General features: G+C 42.8%; 2 protein-coding genes across 8 annotated transcripts in view; one reads left to right on the top strand and one right to left on the bottom strand.

Annotated features, from left to right (window-relative positions):
- The window catches only part of SYNE2 (spectrin repeat containing nuclear envelope protein 2), a 355,793-nt gene that overhangs the window by 318,772 nt on the left and 17,579 nt on the right, over positions 1-19,442 (top strand). For all 7 annotated transcript variants that reach the window (XM_056546593.1, XM_056546588.1, XM_056546590.1 and 4 more), the window contains 4 exons: positions 1,252-1,418; positions 15,941-16,103; positions 17,651-17,838; positions 18,043-18,193. In XM_056546593.1, coding sequence (XP_056402568.1) covers positions 1,252-1,418; positions 15,941-16,103; positions 17,651-17,838; positions 18,043-18,193 — 669 coding nt within the window. The remainder of the gene's footprint in view (positions 1-1,251; positions 1,419-15,940; positions 16,104-17,650; positions 17,839-18,042; positions 18,194-19,442) is intronic.
- The window catches only part of ESR2 (estrogen receptor 2), a 196,711-nt gene that overhangs the window by 6,755 nt on the left and 170,514 nt on the right, over positions 1-19,442 (bottom strand). The window lies entirely within an intron of this gene.

Genomic DNA, 19,442 nt, shown 5'->3' on the forward strand with positions numbered 1-19,442 from the left:
AAAAGTACTAGAAGGATTAAGATTTTTTTAATAGAAGTAATTTACAAATCTGTTTAACTTTCTGGCACAAGTTGATAAAAAAAAAATAAAAAATAAATAAATAAAAAAGTTTTCCACCGGAGTACCGCTTTTAAACTACTGAACATAGGTTCAGCACTTGGCAATGTTCAGAAGCCCCTTACATGAGTGGAGTGGTGGTGGCTGACTATGCACTCTGCTGCTTCATTTACTCGGAGGACGATTGATCTCCGTTATCGTGATTAGGTGTGGGTCTAGTCCCAATGGTCAGAACCCTACTTAATAGCTAGATATCACTTATCCTGTGGATGGGGTATAACTTTTTTTTTTTTTAAATCTTGGTATAACACCTTTTTTAAAAGAATATTCCAGGCAAATCTAATACTGTGTGATGCCTAGGCGGGTGCCTCATGACACACACATTCTGTTTGGTGTTCCTTTTTGGCTTGTGGATCCACACTTAGAACTTGTCTGTAATGTAGTGTTTCTTTAAAGGGGTGAAAACCTTTTTTCTTTTAAATCAACTGGTGGCAGAAAGTTAAACATATTTGTAAGTTACTTCTATTGAAAAATCTTAATCCTTCCAGTACTTATTAGCTGCTGAATGCTATAGAGGAAATTCCTTTCTTTTTGGAACACTGATGACATCACGAGCACAGTGCTCTCTGCTGACATCTCTGTCCATTTTAGCAACCATGCATAGCAGATGTATGCTAAGGGCAGCATGGTGGCTCAGTGGTTAGCACTGCTGCCTTGCAGTGCTGGGGACTTGCGTTCAAATCCCACTAAGGACAAGAATAAATAAAGTGGTATTATTATTATAATAACGTCAGCAGAGAGAACTGTGCTCGTGATGTCATCAGAGAGCATTCCAAAAAGAAAAGAATTTCCTCTGCAGTATTCAGCAGCTAATAAGTACTGGAAGGATTAAGATTTTTTAATAGAAGTAATTTACAAATATGTTTAACTTTCTGCCACCAGTTGATTTAAAAGAAAAAAGGTTTTCACCAGAGTACCCCTTTAATATGAGGACCAGACCTACCAGTTTGTGTATATATAAGATTATAACAGCCTTAATATGTTGATGGAGTAACATCCTAGTCTCCGTTTTCATAGTGTATAACAAGTACAGTGCCACTGAGATATTTAATATTCTGAGAACTTTACAGTATTTGGCCTCAGTGTGTTGTATATTATTCCGCTGTTATAGACATTTATCTGGTTACACTGCAGGATTGCATGGAAGAAATAAACCTCTTTAGTGAAAATAAACTTCACTTGAAGCAAATCGGAGATCAGCTCATCCACGCCAGCAACCAAGCCCGCTCCAAAGAAATCGAGAACAAGCTGAATAAAGTCAATGACCGCTGGAAGCATTTATTTGATGTCATCGGCTCACGGTAAGAGGATTTTTCAGCAGTGCGGGGAATGATTTCAATGTGGCGCTCAACATGCTCCTTCCCCCCCCCCCCCCCACTTGGAATATTTTAGGATGGCAAAATGATTGAGATTTGCAAAGTAAGCGTGTGTTTATTTATCTTTTGTTTAAAGGTGTTATTGGGCCAAATGTGTAGGCTAGAGATGAGCGAACTTACAGTAAATTCGATTCGTCAAGAACTTCTCGGCTCGGCAGTTGATGGCTTTTCCTGCATAAATTAATTCAGCTTTCAGGTGCTCCTGTGGGCTGGAAAAGGTGGATACAGTCCTAGGAGACTCTTTCCTAGGAATGTATCCACCTTTTCCAGCCCACCGGAGCGCCTGAAGGCTGAACTAATTTACGCAGGATAAGTTATCAACTGCCGAGCCGAGAAGTTCGTGACTAATCGAATTTACTGTAAGTTCGCTCATCTCTAGTGTAGGCATAAGACCTCAGAGGTATATTGTTACCTTATTACTGTAGTTTGTATGATATCCTTAAAGGGGTACTCTGCCCCTAGACATCTTATCCCCTATCGAAAGAATAGGGGATAAGATGTCAGATCGCGGGGGTCCCACTGCTGGGAACCCTCGGGATCTCGGCTGCAGGACACACCTGTTGCAGCTTCCAGAAACGCTGGAGGCTTTGGCTCTCCCGACCACGGTGACGTGAGATCGTGATGTCACGACTCCGCCCCTGTGTGACGTCACGCCCCGCCCCTCAATGCAAGTCTATGGGAGGGGGCGTGACAGCTGTCACGCCCCCTCCCATAGACTTGCATTGAGGGGGCGAGGCGTGAAGTCACACAGGGTGGAGTCTTGACGTCACGATCTCCCGTCACCGTGGTCGTGAGGCGTTAGGATGAGAGCCTCCAGCGCTGCCGGAAGCCGCAACAGGTGGGTGCTGCAACCGAGATCCCAAGGGTCCCCAGCAGTGGGACCCCTGCGATCTGACATCTTATCCCCTATTCTTTCGATAGGGGATAAGATGTCTAGGGGCTGAGTACCCCTTTAAAGGGATTGTTCAGTATGATAATTCTACTTGATTGGTTGAGCAGGGATTTCTTGTCTCAGAAAAGCCTTGTTTGGAAGATCCTGTACATAGGAGCGCTGTGCGTTTCTGTTCTTTAGAAATCTATATGTCTTCACCATATGCCTTTAAGGATGTTTGGTAAAAAAAAAAATGTGTTCTAGAAGCTTTTCTTCACGTAGAATGTCTCCATAACCTATTGCTGCAAGATTGTACCCTATGTTGGCATTCAGCACCATAGAGACTGTGTACTTCTGAACCTATTAAGCACACACAGTTCATGAGGCCATATAGAGAATTCTTCTTTTTCCTAATGCCCCACTTATTTCTTCCATTGTTCTATTCTTCACTGTATGCTGACCATGTCACACGGTTATTGTTATGTTAATATGGCACCTGCCACCACTTATGGAAATTAAGCTGAAGTTTCCATCTAGGCGAGAAATACTTTTCTTTGCCGCAGCTGCCCCAACTGCTGTGTGTGAAACAGCGGTCAGTGTAATTGGATGTGTCTTTGGTGATGGTTCGTGCAGATGTAGCAGAGCGGAGTCTGCCATATTACAAGATTATCAATGGTTTGCCCAAAAAAACGGAGTTGTTTAATCCTGCACTAATCCTTGATTTGTACGATGTGTAGAGTTGTCACAGTCTGTGCTACAACCGAGGATGTCTTAGTGTAATTGTAGCCATTCAGTACTTCTTTGTGCCGCCATGTACTCGGACTGCTTGTAGTGCTGCATTAAACACTAAATGGTAATGGCGGGTATGGATGGGGTCAAGCTGGCGAGCACATTAGACTGGTTCAGGGCTTAGACAGTGATGTGATTCAGTGTGTGACATCAGGCTCGGCTTGGCCATATGGCAGCGTTACAAGCAGCACCCTCCTCGCGTGTGTAAGAGCTTGTGCCATTCAGAAAAGAATTGTCAAGTCTCATTACTGGCGGGAGCTTGATGTGACACAAAGAGCAAAGGGTGGGAGGGGGGGGGGTCCTGAATATCTGTCCATGCAGAATGCTGAGGTCAAACATCTGTGGGGGTTTCTGCTAGACTCCTTTTATCTGTTGTAATAATAATACATTGACTTTAACGTATTCTTTATACACTAGACCAGTGTTCCTCAACCTGCGGACCTCCAGATGTTGCAAAACTACAACTCATATATAGCCAAAAACAAAGAGACCCACAATACTAATATTATTTCAAAAAGTATAACAATCTTTATTAGACAATAAAAAACAGTTTTAAAAAATTAGAAAAAAGGCAGAGGATGACCTTACACAGGAGACAACAGGTGCCAGTGGACAGGTGCCAACGCACGTTTCGCGTATGGGCTTCGTCAGGGGGCGTGTGACACGCCCCCTGACGAAGCCCATACGCGAAACGTGCGTTGGGGTGTTGGTGCTTGGTGCTCCTGGCCTTTGGGTATATGACAGGTAGTCTTTTTTAGGTATTTCCTATTTATGTCTGTTGTATTGCATTGCTGCTTCCTATGTTACTTCAATGTATGTTAGATATTATATCTATTGTTACGATATTATAAACATGCAGCTACGCCAGCCTTATATTATGTATACTCTTGACTGAATACCTACATTACCCATACCAGGTCCACTGGCACCTGTTGTCTCCTGTGTAAGGTCATCCTCTGCCTTTTTCTAATTTTTTAAAACTGTTTTTTATTGTCTAATAAAGATTGTTATACTTTTTGAAATAATATTAGTATTGTGGGTCTCTTTGTTTTTGGCTATATATTGCTACCCCCGGGACCTACATACGGCACGTATTGTTTTGCCGTTTTTGTTGTTTGGCTAAATTAAAACTACAACTCCCAGCATGCCCGGACAGCCAACGGCTGTCCGGGCATGCTGGGAGTTGTAGTTTTGCTAAATCTGGGGGTCCGCAGGTGCACTAGACAACCCCCACCATACAGTCAGCTGATTAGCTGGAACCCTGAAGATTTAACTGTAAATTCTAGGTCCCTGACTGGAAGTTTTCAGTCTCCTTGCAGCGTCCCCCATAGGGGAAACAGAGCATTGCACAGTTTCTATTGACCTTGGTGGGGTAGTTGTGTAATGGTCCAATGTGTCGGGTCCTCCTAAAGGATGGAGAATTATTGTAGCTTTCCTGTTTTAAGGAATTACAGCTGCTGTCCAGAGGGCCGATGTATGTTCTATAGAGCTCTGTGCACCTGTGGTTTGCAGCTGTAGTTTAATAGGGTTAAATGTAGGGGGGGATCTATTATTGCCTGTGTAATTAAAGAGATTTTTAGATGTTTGCCCGGGGGTGCGTCATGTGTACTTCCCCCACGTTTATCAAAGATGTGCATGTTCTTCAGTTTCTAATTTGTGAAGTGTGGTCTTGGCTGATTTTTTTTGCGCTATTTAAAAAAATAGCGGTTTCATAAATCAGACCCCTTGCAAAACATTTACCCTGCCACACTACATTCAAGTTTTTTTCTTTAAAGAGGTCATCCAGGAAAAAAAGTTTATATCAACTGGCTCCAGAAAGTTAAACAGATTTGTAAATTACTTCTATTAAAAAATCTTAATCCTTTCAGTACTTATGAGCTGCTGAAGTTGAGTTGTTGTTTTATGTCCAAGTGCTCTCTGATGACACGTGTCTCGGGAACCGCCCAGTTTAGAAGCAAATCCCCATAGCAAACCTCTTCTACTCTGTGCAGTTCCCGAGACAAGCCGAGATGTCAGCAGAGAGCACTATTGTCAGACAGAAAACATCCTTCTTTTTATTTATTATTTATTTATTATTTTTTTTTTTGTAGGGTCCCGTTCAAAAAAAAAAAATATAGTAGTGATGGAAAAAATAGTATTTAACGAAATGTTTCTTTTTTAGAACAAAATTATTACATTTTTAAACAGAGATCAATTTATGTAGGCTGGCAGGGAACTAAAAATGTAGCTGACAATAATTAAAAATGTAGTGTGTGTGGGTGTTTAATTTTTTTATTTTTTAGGTAGTACTCCACTGCTCCATGATGGGAGTAGTAGTACCTGTACTAATTGACAGATTGCCCCCGGTCCGTTGCGAATATAATTTATAGATGCGGCCGTCCGCTCTTCTATGGTCCCCCGCACTGCCGTGTGTATATACACCTATTCATATTTCCCGACATTTCCCACTCTCTATGGGAAATATGAATATATGTGTAAATATACGTCAGTGCAGGGGACCATAGAAGAACGGCCGGCTGCATCTATACATTATACAGGAGGATCACAGTGGATGTCAGGAGTGACATCCACTGTGATCTTTCCTTAACTGCAGGTACTACTACTTCAAACATGGAGCACACTCTGCTCAATGCTGGGAGCTGTAGTACCTGCATTAATAGATCGCAACAGGTGTCAGAAGTTACACTCGCTGCGATCTGTCTATTAATGCCGGTACTTCAGATCCCAGCACGGAGCAGAGTGTGCTCTATGTTTGGAGTAGAAGTACCTGCAGTTAAGGACAGATCACAGTGGGTGTCACTCCTGACACCCGATGAGATTGTCCTATCTATTGCAGAGATCCGGAGCGGCTCTATACAATGCTCGCATCTCTGCACTATATGCCAGCCAGCCAGTGATATGAATAAAACATCCCTCATTCAGATTTCCCTTATATTTCCCTCTGAAACATTCCATTTTCTCCCATCCCTACTGCATCCTTTTTTTTTCTTTTTTTTTCTTTTTTTCTACCCAACAAACTTTGAAAAAAGTGCCAAAGGGGTCAAAAATGCAACTTTCACTCAAATGCAAAAACGCCAGAAAAAACATCAGACGCAGGAAATTGCACTGGCGTTTTTTCTGGCTTTTTTTTTTCACACAAAAAAAAAACCACAGGAAAAAAAAAAGTGGAACCTTAGCCTTATGGCGGGTGTGTGAGTGGTAAATAACCAAAACAATTATGGAAAACCTCTTTTAACCCCGGGCTCTGAAGTGGCTATTTTACTTTGTCTAAATTTTACTACAGATTTTACTACTGTATTGTATGCCTGTTATGTTGTGGAATTGCCTTGGATTGTCACTATATGAGTTAACCTATTGCAATGAAGATAATGATCTTCCCAGCAAAATCTCCTCCAGTCCTAGCAATTTGATGTGACAAATTCCAGTATGTATTGTATTCGGGCCGCTTATCAAAAAAGAGACCTACTGTAAGTGTATGCCCTCAGCCATGTTCTAAAAGACTTCCTACAAGAATGGAGGCTGTTATAGAAACAATATGGAAACAAATTCCATATTATCTTTTGGAATATGATGCACATCAAGCTTGTATGGATGTGAAGATATGGAGCACATAGTTTTTGTCCATGTACTGTACCTTGCAGGCTCTCACAAAGCTAAAGATGTATGGGGTTTTGTCTTGGTTCCTTAGGACACAGTTGTGCTCTGTGCTGGCATTCTATTCCATTGAAGAGCTAAGCAAGGTGGTGATAAAGTGACCCTCTGCCCAAGGATTTTCTCCAGCAGGGATTAAAGTCCGTAAAGCTTCATTAGGAGCAGAGCCAAGTGGCATTTCTCAGGAAAATACTTAGCAGGTGTCTGTTACCAGGCATGCATCAGGTCACGGCACTATGGATAAGACAGCATTTGTGGAACCCATCATGTAATAGATTATCAAATGTTCTTTGTTTTACAAGTTAGCTCTTATCCACCAAATTGGCTATAAGTACCGTATTTATCGGCGTATAACACGCACTTTTTAGGCTAAAATTTTTAGCCTAAAGTCTGTGTGCGTGTTATACGCCGATAGCTGATTGGTGATGACCTGACCATGGCCACTTTGGTTCTTTCAAAGATAGCTGAGCTTTGTACTTGACTAGGGGTGAAGGGACCTCCTGCTCTCATGATCAGGGGGGGGGGGGGGTCCACGAAGTCCGACTTCTCACCATCCTCTAAAAGGAACAAGGGACTTCTGTTCTGATCGATTAAGGGATCCCATAGGTTGGAGTCCACTAAATTAATCGTCATTGTCATCATCAATCTGATGAAAGACACAACTATACATATTTTAGACTACATTTGTCCTTACAGTTCTGAAGTCTGGACATACAACATTCCGTGAAACATTGTTCATCTTTTACTTGGGCTCAGTGATTGTGTAAGACAATTTTTCTGACAATTTGTTGAAAACGAAAATATATTTTCTCCAATTATTGGTTGAAAATGTAAATGTTTCTTCCCAGAGATTGATAGTTTATCAGTCAACTATAGTCCCAGTGACATGTCAGAAGTTTATATCCGTCGGGATCTAGGTGGCTCAGACCTTAAGGGATCACTAGAATGAGTGGGGAGAGAACCGCACTACTGCATGCATCTCCTCCTAACTGTGTGAGTGAGACAGTCCCATAGACTTGCATTATGAGACTGTCTTGGTCACGTGACATGTTGCTGGGAGAGAACGCATTAAACTCTTTAAACACTCACACCCCGACCGATTAAAATGTTTGTTATATTTCTATGACCCATTATAAGTTGTTAGTAATTCCCCATTGAAATTTCACCTGACAAATGGTCGTTTTGGTTGAAATAGATTATTTTACCATATTTGCGTAGGCCATCTTCACTCCTAAAGTCCTCCTGTAAGAAAACATTGAGGTCACAGTCATTCCGCTGTTTTACGGCAACTTTTTTAACCACCACCTTAATGTACAACTAGGTATAATGACTATAACCTAAATTGTGGTCATGTCTACATTAAGCATCGCCTAAAAATTTTTCCAAATAAAAGAAAGACGTAACATTTTTATTAACCTGCATTATCTGTATTTTTTGCACCATGGTATAGTATATTATGCTATATAAGATGGCAGTAGCTGCCACCTCGGGCTGTGTGTGCCATCGAGAGTCTTTGATGCTTTAATATGAACCAATGAATAAATAGGCCATGGCATAGGGAGGGGTTTTGTTCTTTCCCGGGGTTGACGCCGTAGTGATGCTGCTCTTACTCCTGAGGATTCATAGTATGGAATTGTGACAGTAAGTGCAGCGTTATGTTTCCTGATGTCAGTCCCTCCCCGTCAGCACATACTCTGTGATCAGCCCTCTTTAGGGGGGGGGGATGGGTTACCGTCAATGCTTGTATGTGCTGTGTGCAGACCTATGAATGAATGAATGGCTGTCAGAGGAGATGCAGAGGTGCTGCAGCCTTATATTCCTCCCACTGTCATGGTCATGTCTGATATAGGGGCTGCTCACATCATACCTGGGGGAATAAGCACTGAAGGCGCACACAGGATCCATTATAGGGCTTTCTACATTTATGGTAAGGAATCTCCCATATGTTTACCATTAACCCTGTATACAGGTCTCCAGCACACGCAGAGAGCTTCAGCAGAACGCAGGGTCCCTTTGTTCCATTAAAGCGGGCCTATTCTTTATGGCCATATATCTAATTTGCAGGCACAGTTGTAATCTAATGGTCGTTCCCTTGTTGCATGACTGCATTGCATGCCCTTGTACATGGCCACACGTCTAGATGCATGCTTCTCTTTCCTGCAAGAGTCATAGCTTCAGCATATTCTCCTATTACAGGGCTCCAATGAGTTAATGGTGTTATCTACCCTCATGCCATGTTAATATGTAACATTCCAGTTATATTATCTACAGTATTGGCTTATTCCATAGCTGAGTGGGGGCTGCTCGGTGATCTTCATCATGGGACGGTGGACCTGGATGGAAAGTTCATCAGGTGGCGCTCCCTTCCGGATGAGAACTTACTCTCTATATAAGTAGATAACGGGCAGGGTGACACACATGAGACTTGACCATTTTTCTATGGTGTAGGGTAGTGTTTCCCAGCCAGGGTACCTCCAGCTGTTGCAAAACTACAACTCCCAGCATGCCCGGACAGCCAAAGGCTGTCCGGGCATGCTGGGAGTTGTAGTTCTGCAACAGCTGGATGCACCTTGGTTTGGAAACACTGCTGTACTGGAATAGGAAAGAACTATCTGCTTTGTTCCCAGAAGCGGTGCCATGTGTGTCAGTAGTCAGTCAGAGTAATGTATTCCAATTAGTAATGTACCTTATTCCAATTCAAAGGAATGTGGCTGAACTGCAATACCAGACACAGCCACTGGACAAGATAGGTGCTGTCTTGAGTAATAAAAGCAAAACTGAGTTAAAGGGGTTATCCAGGAAAATTACTTATTTTTTATTTTTATTTTTTTAGATCAACTGGCTCCAGAAAGTTAAACAGATTTGTAAATTACTTGTATTCTATTATAAAATCTTAATCCTTTCAGTACTTATGAGCTGCTGAAGTTAAGGTTGTTCTTTTCCGTCTAAGTGCTCTCTGAGGACACCTGTCTCGGGAACTGTCCAGAGTAGAAGCAAATCCCCATAACAAACCTCTTCTACTCTTTGCAGTTCCCGAGACAAGCAGAGATGTCAGCAGAGAGCACTGTTTCCAGACAGATAAGAACAACTCATCTTCAGTAGCTCATAATTATTGGAAGGATTAAGATTTTTTAATAGAAGTAATTCACAAATTTGTTTAACTTTCTGGAGTCAGTTGATCTAAAAAAAAAAATGTTTTCCTGTAATACCCCTTTAGTCCCCTTTAAAAGAGTTAATCAGTAGATTTCTGCTCCCCTAACCTTGGTCAGGTACCCTGACTTATGCTTTCTCTAAAATGCTTCAGCATATCTGAGTTACATAAGCCGACATGTACCAAGACTGGTGTTTCTTACACCATTCTAAGGAAAAAGACAGACAAACAATTTTACAAATTTTTATTAAAAAGTGCATGCCTTCTAATACATCTGTTGTCTAAGTCAATCCTTCTCTTCACCCAAAATCATTTGTTGGGGAATAGTTGGGTAAGGTCCTATACACATTACATCACTGCAGGGTCTATGTCTGATGCCCCATCACTACAGGGTCTATGTCTGATGCCCCATCACTGCAGGGTCTATATCTGATGCCCCATCACTGCAGGGTCTATATCTGATGCACCATCACTGCAGGGTCTATGTCTGATGCCCCATCACTGCAGGGTCTATGTCTCATGCCCCATCACTGCAGGGTCTATATCTGATGCCCCATCACTGCAGGGTCTATATCTGATGCCCCATCACTACAGGGTCTATGTCTGATGCCCCATCACTACAGGGTCTATGTCTGATGCCCCATCACTGCAGGGTCTATGTCTCATGCCCCATCACTGCAGGGTCTATATCTGATGCCCCATCACTGCAGGGTCTATGTCTGATGCCCCATCACTACAGGGTCTATGTCTGATGCCCCATCACTGCAGGGTCTATGTCTGATGCCCCATCACTGCAGGGTCTATGTCTGATGCCCCATCACTGCAGGGTCTATGTCTGATGCCCCATCACTGCAGGGTCTATGTCTGATGCCCCATCACTGCAGGGTCTATGTCTGATGCCCCATCACTGCAGGGTCTATGTCTGATGCCCCATCACTGCAGGGTCTATATCTGATGCCCCATCACTGCAGGGTCTATGTCTGATGCCCCATCACTGCAGGGTCTATGTCTGATGCCCCATCACTGCAGGGTCTATGTCTGATGCCCCATCACTGCAGGGTCTATGTCTGATGCCCCATCACTGCAGGGTCTATGTCTGATGCCCCATCACTGCAGGGTCTATGTCTGATGCCCCATCACTGCAGGGTCTATATCTGACAGTTTGAGTAGTTGCCAGGTTTTCTGCAACTTTGGCATGCTTCATGATCTTGTGACTTCTCAAGACATGGTTTGCACAAAAAACTAGTATGAACTGATTAATAAATGTGGGACATAGTTTTAATAAGTGCCAGGCTGTAAGACTCATCACTGGGCTGCTCTCCTCCAGATTCTCTACCTGGCTCAGCTTGATTGACAGGTCTATCCCTATACAAAAATAGGTTTGCAGTCCTGTCCGTATGTTAGGTGTACTCCAGATATTTATAGCTACCACCATATACCTTACAATTGGCAGCCTTCATAAAAAATTTTCTTGAAGTATTCTTCTTAAGATCATCAGGTCCCAAAGGATGGAGCTCAATGATCATATAGTAGCATTTCATAAGTCATATAGTGATGCCATCTTATATGCCATCACTCTGATAGATGGAAATATCCTTTTTAAGTAAAACTTGCTTTTTCAATGTTCAGCTTGTATATGTCTGTTACAGCAGAAACCATGACTGCAGTCCTGGACCTGTCACATGATGGACAGTAACTGTGCCTTTTTGGACCCCATTGACTTATAATAGGGTCCATTAAGTTCCATTGTGTGACTTGCTTAAACCACCACTTGATCACTGCAGGTTAAAGTAGGAGAACATTATGAAATGTTCGATTATATAGTTTCGTTTATATACACTACTCAAAAAAATAAAGGGAACACTAAGCTAACTTATCCTAGATCTGAATCACACAAAATCACACAAATTATCAATGGAAATCAAATGTATCACCCTATGGAGGTCTTGATATGGAGTCACACTCAAAGTGGAAAACCGCACTACAGACTGATCTAACTTTGATGTAATGTCCTTAAAACAAGTCAAAATGAGGCTCAGTAATGTGTGTGGCCTCCACGTGTCCGTATGACCTCCCTACAATGCCTGGGCATGCTCTTGATGAGGTGGCGTCTGTGACAGTCTGTGGTACAACGTGGCATTGGTGGATGGAGTGAGACATGATGTCCCAGATGTGCTCAATCGGATTCAGGTCTGGGGAACAGGCGGGCCAGTCCATAGCATCAATGCCTTCCTCTTGCAGGAACTGCTGACACACTCCAGCCACATGAGGTCTAGAATTGGCTTGCATTAGGAGGAACCCAGGGCCAACTGCACAAGCATATGGTCTCCCAAGGTGTCTGAGGATCTCATCTCGGTACCTAATGGCAGATAGGCTACCTCTGGCAAGCACATGGAGGGCTGTGCGGCCCCCCAAAGAAATGCCACCCCACACCATTACTGACCCACCGCCAAACCGGTCATGCTGGAGGATGTTGCAGGCAGCAGAATGTTCTCCATGGCGTCTCCAGACTCTATCACATGTGCTCAGTGTGAACCTGCTTTCATCTGTGAAAAGCACAGGGTGCCAGTGGTGAATTTACCAATCTTGGTGTTCTCTGGCAAATGCCAAACGTCCTGCACGGTGTTGGGCTGTAAGCACAACCCCCATCTGTGGATGTTGGGCCCTCATACTACCCTCATGGAGTCTGTTTCTGACCATTTGAGTGGACACATGCACATTTGTGGCCTGCTGGAAGTCATTTTGCAGGGCTCTGGCAGTGCTCCTCCTGCTCCTCCAAAGGCGGAGGTAGCAGTCCTGCTTCTGGGTTGTTGCCCTCCTATGGCCTCCTACATGTCTCTTGATGTACTGGCCTGTCTCCTGGTAGCACCTCCATGCTTTGGACACTACGCTGACACACAGCAAACCTTCTTGCCACAGCTTGCATTGATGTGCCATCCTGGATGAGCTGCACTACCTGAGCCACTTGTGTGGGTTGTGGACTCCGTCTCATGCTACCACTAGAGTGAAAGCACCGCCAGCATTCAAAAGTGACCAAAACATCAGCCAGGAAGCATTGGAACGGAGAAGTGGTCTGTGGTCACCACCTGCAGAACCACTCCTTTATTGGGAGTGTCTTGCTAATTGCCTATAATTTCCACCTGTTGTCTGTTCCATTTGCACAACAGCATGTGAAATTGATTGTCAATCAGTGTTGCTTCCTGAGTGGACAGTGTGATTTTCACAAGTGTCATTGACTTGGAAATACATTGTGTTGTCTAAATGTCCTTTTTTTTTTTTTTTTTCTTTAACTTTTTTGGGAAATCAATAAATTGATGGTTTTGTGACTTCACCCTAAGGTGGGTGTAAACCATTTTGCAAATAACTGTTTTTTTAGAAGGGCTTACTACTATTACAGGTATTCCTAGGGTATGCCATTACATACAGTTTGTGGGACTGCAGAGACCCCGCTAACCCTTAAAATGGTGCTGCCTCATTCAATTGAATGGAGTTTGCTTGCACTAATTTCAGGGATGTGGAAATAAATAAAAAAAACTACTTGTCCAAGGGACTAAAGCGGAACACAATCTACTTGTCCCTCAAGAAAATCCACTTGTCCTGGTAGATAAAATAATTTCAACAAAATAGTACGATTCGCCCCACTAGACCACCAGGAATGTATATAAGATCCCTTTACACACTGCTGTCAACTTAGACAGCAGTGATCTAATGGTTTAATAGCGGCCACAGCGATCGCAGCATGCCAGGCTATTAGTGGCGGGAGAGCTGTAGCTGGCTCCTTTTACACCCGAGGCAAGCCCAGAAAATTGCCCCCCCCCCCCCCCCCATTTGACCCCTATAATGCCAATTTTTCCATATATAGGGATGAGGGTAATCTTGTGTGACATGATCTGTAGTTTTTATCGGAACTTTTATTAGAAGAGGGGCTTATTCACATATATACGCACTTCTTAAAATATTTTAATCACTATTTTTCAGTCTTCATATGGACTTCATAGGAGTCTGCTTCTCCAGTTTATGTGGTGCCTTTTATTTACTCTAATTATGTGTCAGAAAATGCTGGAAGTTGCATTTAGTTACTAGATAACTACAACACCCAGCATGCCCTGATACAGCCTATGGTTGTGTGGGTGTTGCAGCATGTTGCACTGTATAGTAGTACAGTTAAGGTTATTGTGTAACATGCTGGGAGTTGTAGTTTTGGTTCGTGTCAGCTGCAGAGCCATAGGATGTGTCAAGGAACACTGGGAATTACAGTTAGTAACTACAACACCCAGCATGCCCTGATGCAGCCTATGGCTCTGCAGCTGACCCGAACCAAAACTACAACTCCCAGCATGTTACACTTTATTGTTTTACAGTTTAGGTTATGGTGCAACATGGTGGGAGTTGTAGTTTTGGTTCGGGCGTGTTTGCGTGCATCCGTGGGGCTCTTGGTCGGCAGGAGAGTATGAAGTGGGTGGGATTCTGGGGGTGCAATTTAGTGCGGGTGGCCAGAAGCCACTAAAAATAAATAAAATTAGATAGCACAACTGGCAGCAGTACTTGTCAGTCCGCCCCTGTACAAAACATACATGCATACACATATCATACATACATACCGGCCACTGCCCCCTATATTATACATTACATACATCATACATAGACACATCATACATACACCTGGCCCCTCCCCCCACATCATACATTACATACACACATCACACATACACCATACACACATCATATATACACATACACTCACACCATACATATGCACATACATACATCATACATCTGCCGCTGCCCCCTGGCTTAATCATCTCCTTCAGACGTGTGACCTCGGGTTCTGCCCTCGCTCCTGAGATCCCCTCACACCGGCTGGGGGGCTCTGAGCAGCGGCCCCTGGCTACTGAAATCAGCTGGGGGCTGCCACTGCCCCCTCCATACACTCTGAGCGCCGGTGTGAGGTGCAGACTTGCATCAGCTCCTGCACCTCACACCGGCATTAAAGAAAAATAAGGGAGAAGTCTGTCTGTCACTGCTTGCCCGATACAGGGCTAAATCTATAAAAAAAAAATTCACCTGCCTGGCGCCCAAAACTACTTGTCCCGGGCGTCGGGCGATAGGATTTCCACATCCCTGTAATTTAACTGGTGTCTTTTGTCCTTTCATTCTTAGGACTCATGATGATAATAGAGGCTGGACACCACTGATACTAACATTAAAGCATATCCAAGTGACTTTTGCGGTGGCTAATAGCATTCAAAATCTTAATCTGAGAGGCTCTATTTTTGCTTTTGGTTCAAGAGGACCTGTGTCCAACCCCCCAAAATTATTATACTATCATTATTATCAATTGTTGTACATTGAGGGGCATAATACCCCCCTCCCCCACACCCCTCTTAACTATATAGTCCTGCCCTTTATCTGACCTTTACTACCATTATTAAAATTAAGGAAAACTATAAACCCACATATCTCGATGGGAAGGGCATAGCCAGACACTGTTAGAAAGGTGTGTGATCAGGGCACCCTATGCAAAGTCCTTTTAAGTTTAGACTAGTGATACATATGAGACTTGCTTAAAAAAAAATGTTGGCCATGGTAACTAATTTTCCTTAAATTCCAAAATACTTTAGGCAAAAAAAATCTATATTTTGTTACTATAGACCACTGCTCCACTTTTTTCTTTGCACTGGTTTTTATAAGTGTTCTGCAGTGTGTTTTGTATTAAGTATGTAATTCTGTTTGTTTATTGCTTGTTATGTTGTCATACTGTTATCTGTATGTGCAAAGTTTGGCCCCATGGCAGCCAGTGGTGAAATTCAGCTACAGTGTCCTGTGAAATTCCTTATTGGATCGCTAATAACCAGGGCTAACTTCAAGGCTGTGACTCAGTTCAGCAGAATTACAGGTGTAAAATGACTTTTTAGGAAGCTTCTGTACAACATTAAAAACGAGGAAATAGTTTTGTGGTTTGACTCTTGTGGCTTCTTTCTACAGTGTAAAGAAACTGAAGGAGACCCTTGTAACCATCCAGCAGCTGTACAAAAACATGAGCAACCTGCGCACTTGGCTGGCTCGCATTGAGTCTGAGTTATCCAAGCCTGTCATCTACAGTATCTGCGATGACCAAGAGATAAACAAGAAACTCGAAGAACAAAGGGCAAGTTCTCATTCCTGATCTTAAAACAAAGTTCTATTTGAGTTTCTTTGTTCCTTCTAAGACTTGCATCTACTTCTTCCCTGTGTGTCTTCTGAAACTTTCTGCTAAGAACTTTTTGCAAATTTTGGAAAGTTCCCTAAAGGTGTACGCCACTGCTAGACATCTTATCCCCTATCCAAAGGACAAGGAAGAAGATCTCTGATCGCGAGGGTCCCACTGCTGTTGCCCCCCGCGATCTCCCGCAGCACCCAGCATTCTAAAGAAATGCCGGGTTCCTGCGGCAGTGGTCGCAACATCACAACCATGCCCCCTCGTGACGTCACCCCATGCCTCCTCTATTCGAGTCTTTGGGAAAGGGCGTGATGTTGACATGCCCCTTCCCATAGACATGAATGAAGGTGGTGTGGCGTGGCCGTGACTTCACGATCACGGCTTCCGGCTCAGAGCGTTCTGAACAAAATGTTCAGAACGCCTGAGCACCGGAGTACCCCTATTAAGGGCTAGTGGCGGAAAGATAAGCCCTGTTCATATACCCTCTTAGAGAATATTGACATCATTTGAGGCCAGCCCGACATGTCTCCTGACCCAAATTGAGAGCTGTCTTTAGGTTATAAGACCCTATGGTAACACCAGGACTTGCAGCAATAATACACACTCAAAGATAAGACCATTACTGGTTGGCCATTACTTTACCATCTCCAACCTGAAAAGGGTTGTCTGTGTTCTTTCATAATCACATGAAGCATCCTAAGTTTGGATATGGAATACCATCCAGGATGAATGGAATAGTTGGTCCAACCATTTTACTTTTTACAGCAGTAACAGAAGCTCTCTAGAACAAATTCTAATTCCTGACCCACTACCAATGTCAGACTCTGGTTTCTTGGCCTCACCAGAGTGGTCCAGCAAAGGTTGCTCTGACTCGCCAAAGAATACTTCAGTTGAACAAGGTTTTAATGTTGTTCTTATTGTGTTATACAATTGTAGTGGTGTGTGCAGAAATTTGGTTTGGCATTCACTAGAGTCTCTAGACCATTATTAACCGTATCTGAAGAAAAACAGCACTCCCTCAATTAATTCCAAAGCTAGTATCGGTGCACGCAGAAATCAGATCCGGGTCAGGGGTCCATAAATGTACAAAATAAGGAATATATCTGCAGCACTCAAAGTCTGTGAAAAATGTATTCCATCAAAAAAAGTGTCACACAGCAACATTTCAACCAGCTCTCCGAGCCTGAGAAAGACCAGGATATTTGGTTGAAACGTCGCTATGTAACATTCACTTTTTTTTGATGGAATTAATTTTTCATGGACTTGAGTGCTGCGGATGTATTCCTTATTTTAGACCATTATTAATGTAGATTGTTTACTGCAGATTTACTGTGGTTATTTTATATCCCTTTATGTCAGGTTATGAAACATGCTGCTTCTGTCATTGCCTCTGGCTTCCTTTATACTCAAGTAGTCTGTCATGGGACATGTATACTGTGTTGTTTGTTGTGATCTATGGAGGGCTGTTGTTGATGAACCCTGTGTTGTACTCTCAGGACTTACAGAAGGACATTGAGGTACACAGTCCCGGTGTGGCATCTGTGCTAAATATCTGTGAGCGCCTGCTGCATGATACAGATGCATGTGCCAATGAGACAGAATGCGATTCCATACAGCAGACCACTAGAAGTCTTGATAAGCGATGGCGAAACATCTGTTCTATGTCAATGGAGAGGCGAATGAGGTAAGCACTAAGCCAGTTTTATGTTGAAGGATATATATCTCTGTAATTAATGTCTCGTATATATGTGTATACCTATGTGCAGAAATACAAGCTACATAAAGTTTACTAGTGTCTGCATCACTCAGAATTCATCTTTAACAGGCTTGTATTATTTTTACTACATCAGAGACCAATGTGGTTAATGTACATATGACTCTTTGGTAGGATCGAGGAGACCTGTCGTCTTTGGCAGAAATTCCTGGAAGACTACTCCCGATTTGATGAATGGCTTAAAGAAGCTGAAGCAATGGCAGCTTCCCCAGATTCTTCTGATGTGTTGTATACAAAAGCCAAAGAGGAACAGAAGAAGTTTGAGGTTTGTGTTGGCCTTAGTACATTTTTACTAGACAGGATGTCCACAATTTCTCCTACCACCTATAGTTTCCTGCTTGGTTCTGGGAGTAGTGTACGCCTAGAGCCAGTAGAGAGGAGCTTTAGTTATATAAATAGCTTTTCCTTTGTCCATTAGACACCCTTTTGGGCAGCACTCACCTATTGGTTGTTGCTAAGCCACAGCAGGTATTTTGTGACAACCAGAAATGGTTAAAAACATTGGGGGAGATAAATAAAAATGGTCTAGTCTAAACTAGAACTGAACAGTTGCTCAGGCTGTTTGAAAATCCATTGCCTCCTTAAAACTGGCTAAGTCTAAGTTTCAGACAACTATTAAATTGGCTTACTGTTTAGCTGGAAATGTGCTTAAACATTGTGCCACGTTTTTGGTGCACAGTGTTATGCCAAATGATGCCAAAATTCTAGTGTGCGCATTTTGTCTCCCCCATTGTTTCAATGAGGTAGATAAGCCAAATAGGGTTACGGTTCTACATTGTGGCTGTTGTATACAGAACCGACCATGTCTGCATGAAGTCTGCAATCGGTGCACAATTTTGCTGGTAAAACTGTCATATTACTGGCAAAATTACTACAGCCGTTAGACACCACATGTGGAAAGGCTTTGTAAGTGGGAAGCGGCTGCAACATGAGAATATACCCCTACAGCCAGGGTCGGTACTTACATACTTACATAACACCTCTGCCCTAGGGTGCTGAAAGGGCATTGGGTTGACCAAATCTGAATCCCCAGTCACTGGCGGGGAATTTGGATTAAAGGGGTTATCCAGGAAAAAAACTCCAGAAAGTTAAACAGATTTGTAAATTACTTCTATTAAAAAATCTTAATCCGTTCAGTACTTATGAGCTTCTGAAGTTAAGGTTGTTCTTTTTGATGCTCTCTGTTGACACGTGTCTCGGGAACTGCCCAGTTTAGAAGCAAAACCCCATAGCAAACCTCTTCTAAACTGGGCGGTTCCCGAGACACGTGTCATCAGAGAGCATTTAGACAGGAAAGAACAACCTTAACTTCAGAAGCTCATAAGTACTGAAAGGATTAAGATTTTTTTAATCAAAGTAATTTACAAATCTGTTAAACTTTCTGGAGCCAGTTGATATATTAAAAAAAGTTTTTTCCTGGATAACCCCTTTAAAAAGAAAAACACAAACTGTCCTGAAAACATACTTTGTATATCTGCGATTGGGGGGGTTTGCGTCATCATTGGCCAGTAATG

The sequence above is a fragment of the Hyla sarda genome, chromosome 11, assembly GCF_029499605.1.
Source record: "Hyla sarda isolate aHylSar1 chromosome 11, aHylSar1.hap1, whole genome shotgun sequence".
In the NCBI taxonomy this organism is placed as follows: domain Eukaryota; kingdom Metazoa; phylum Chordata; class Amphibia; order Anura; family Hylidae; genus Hyla; species Hyla sarda.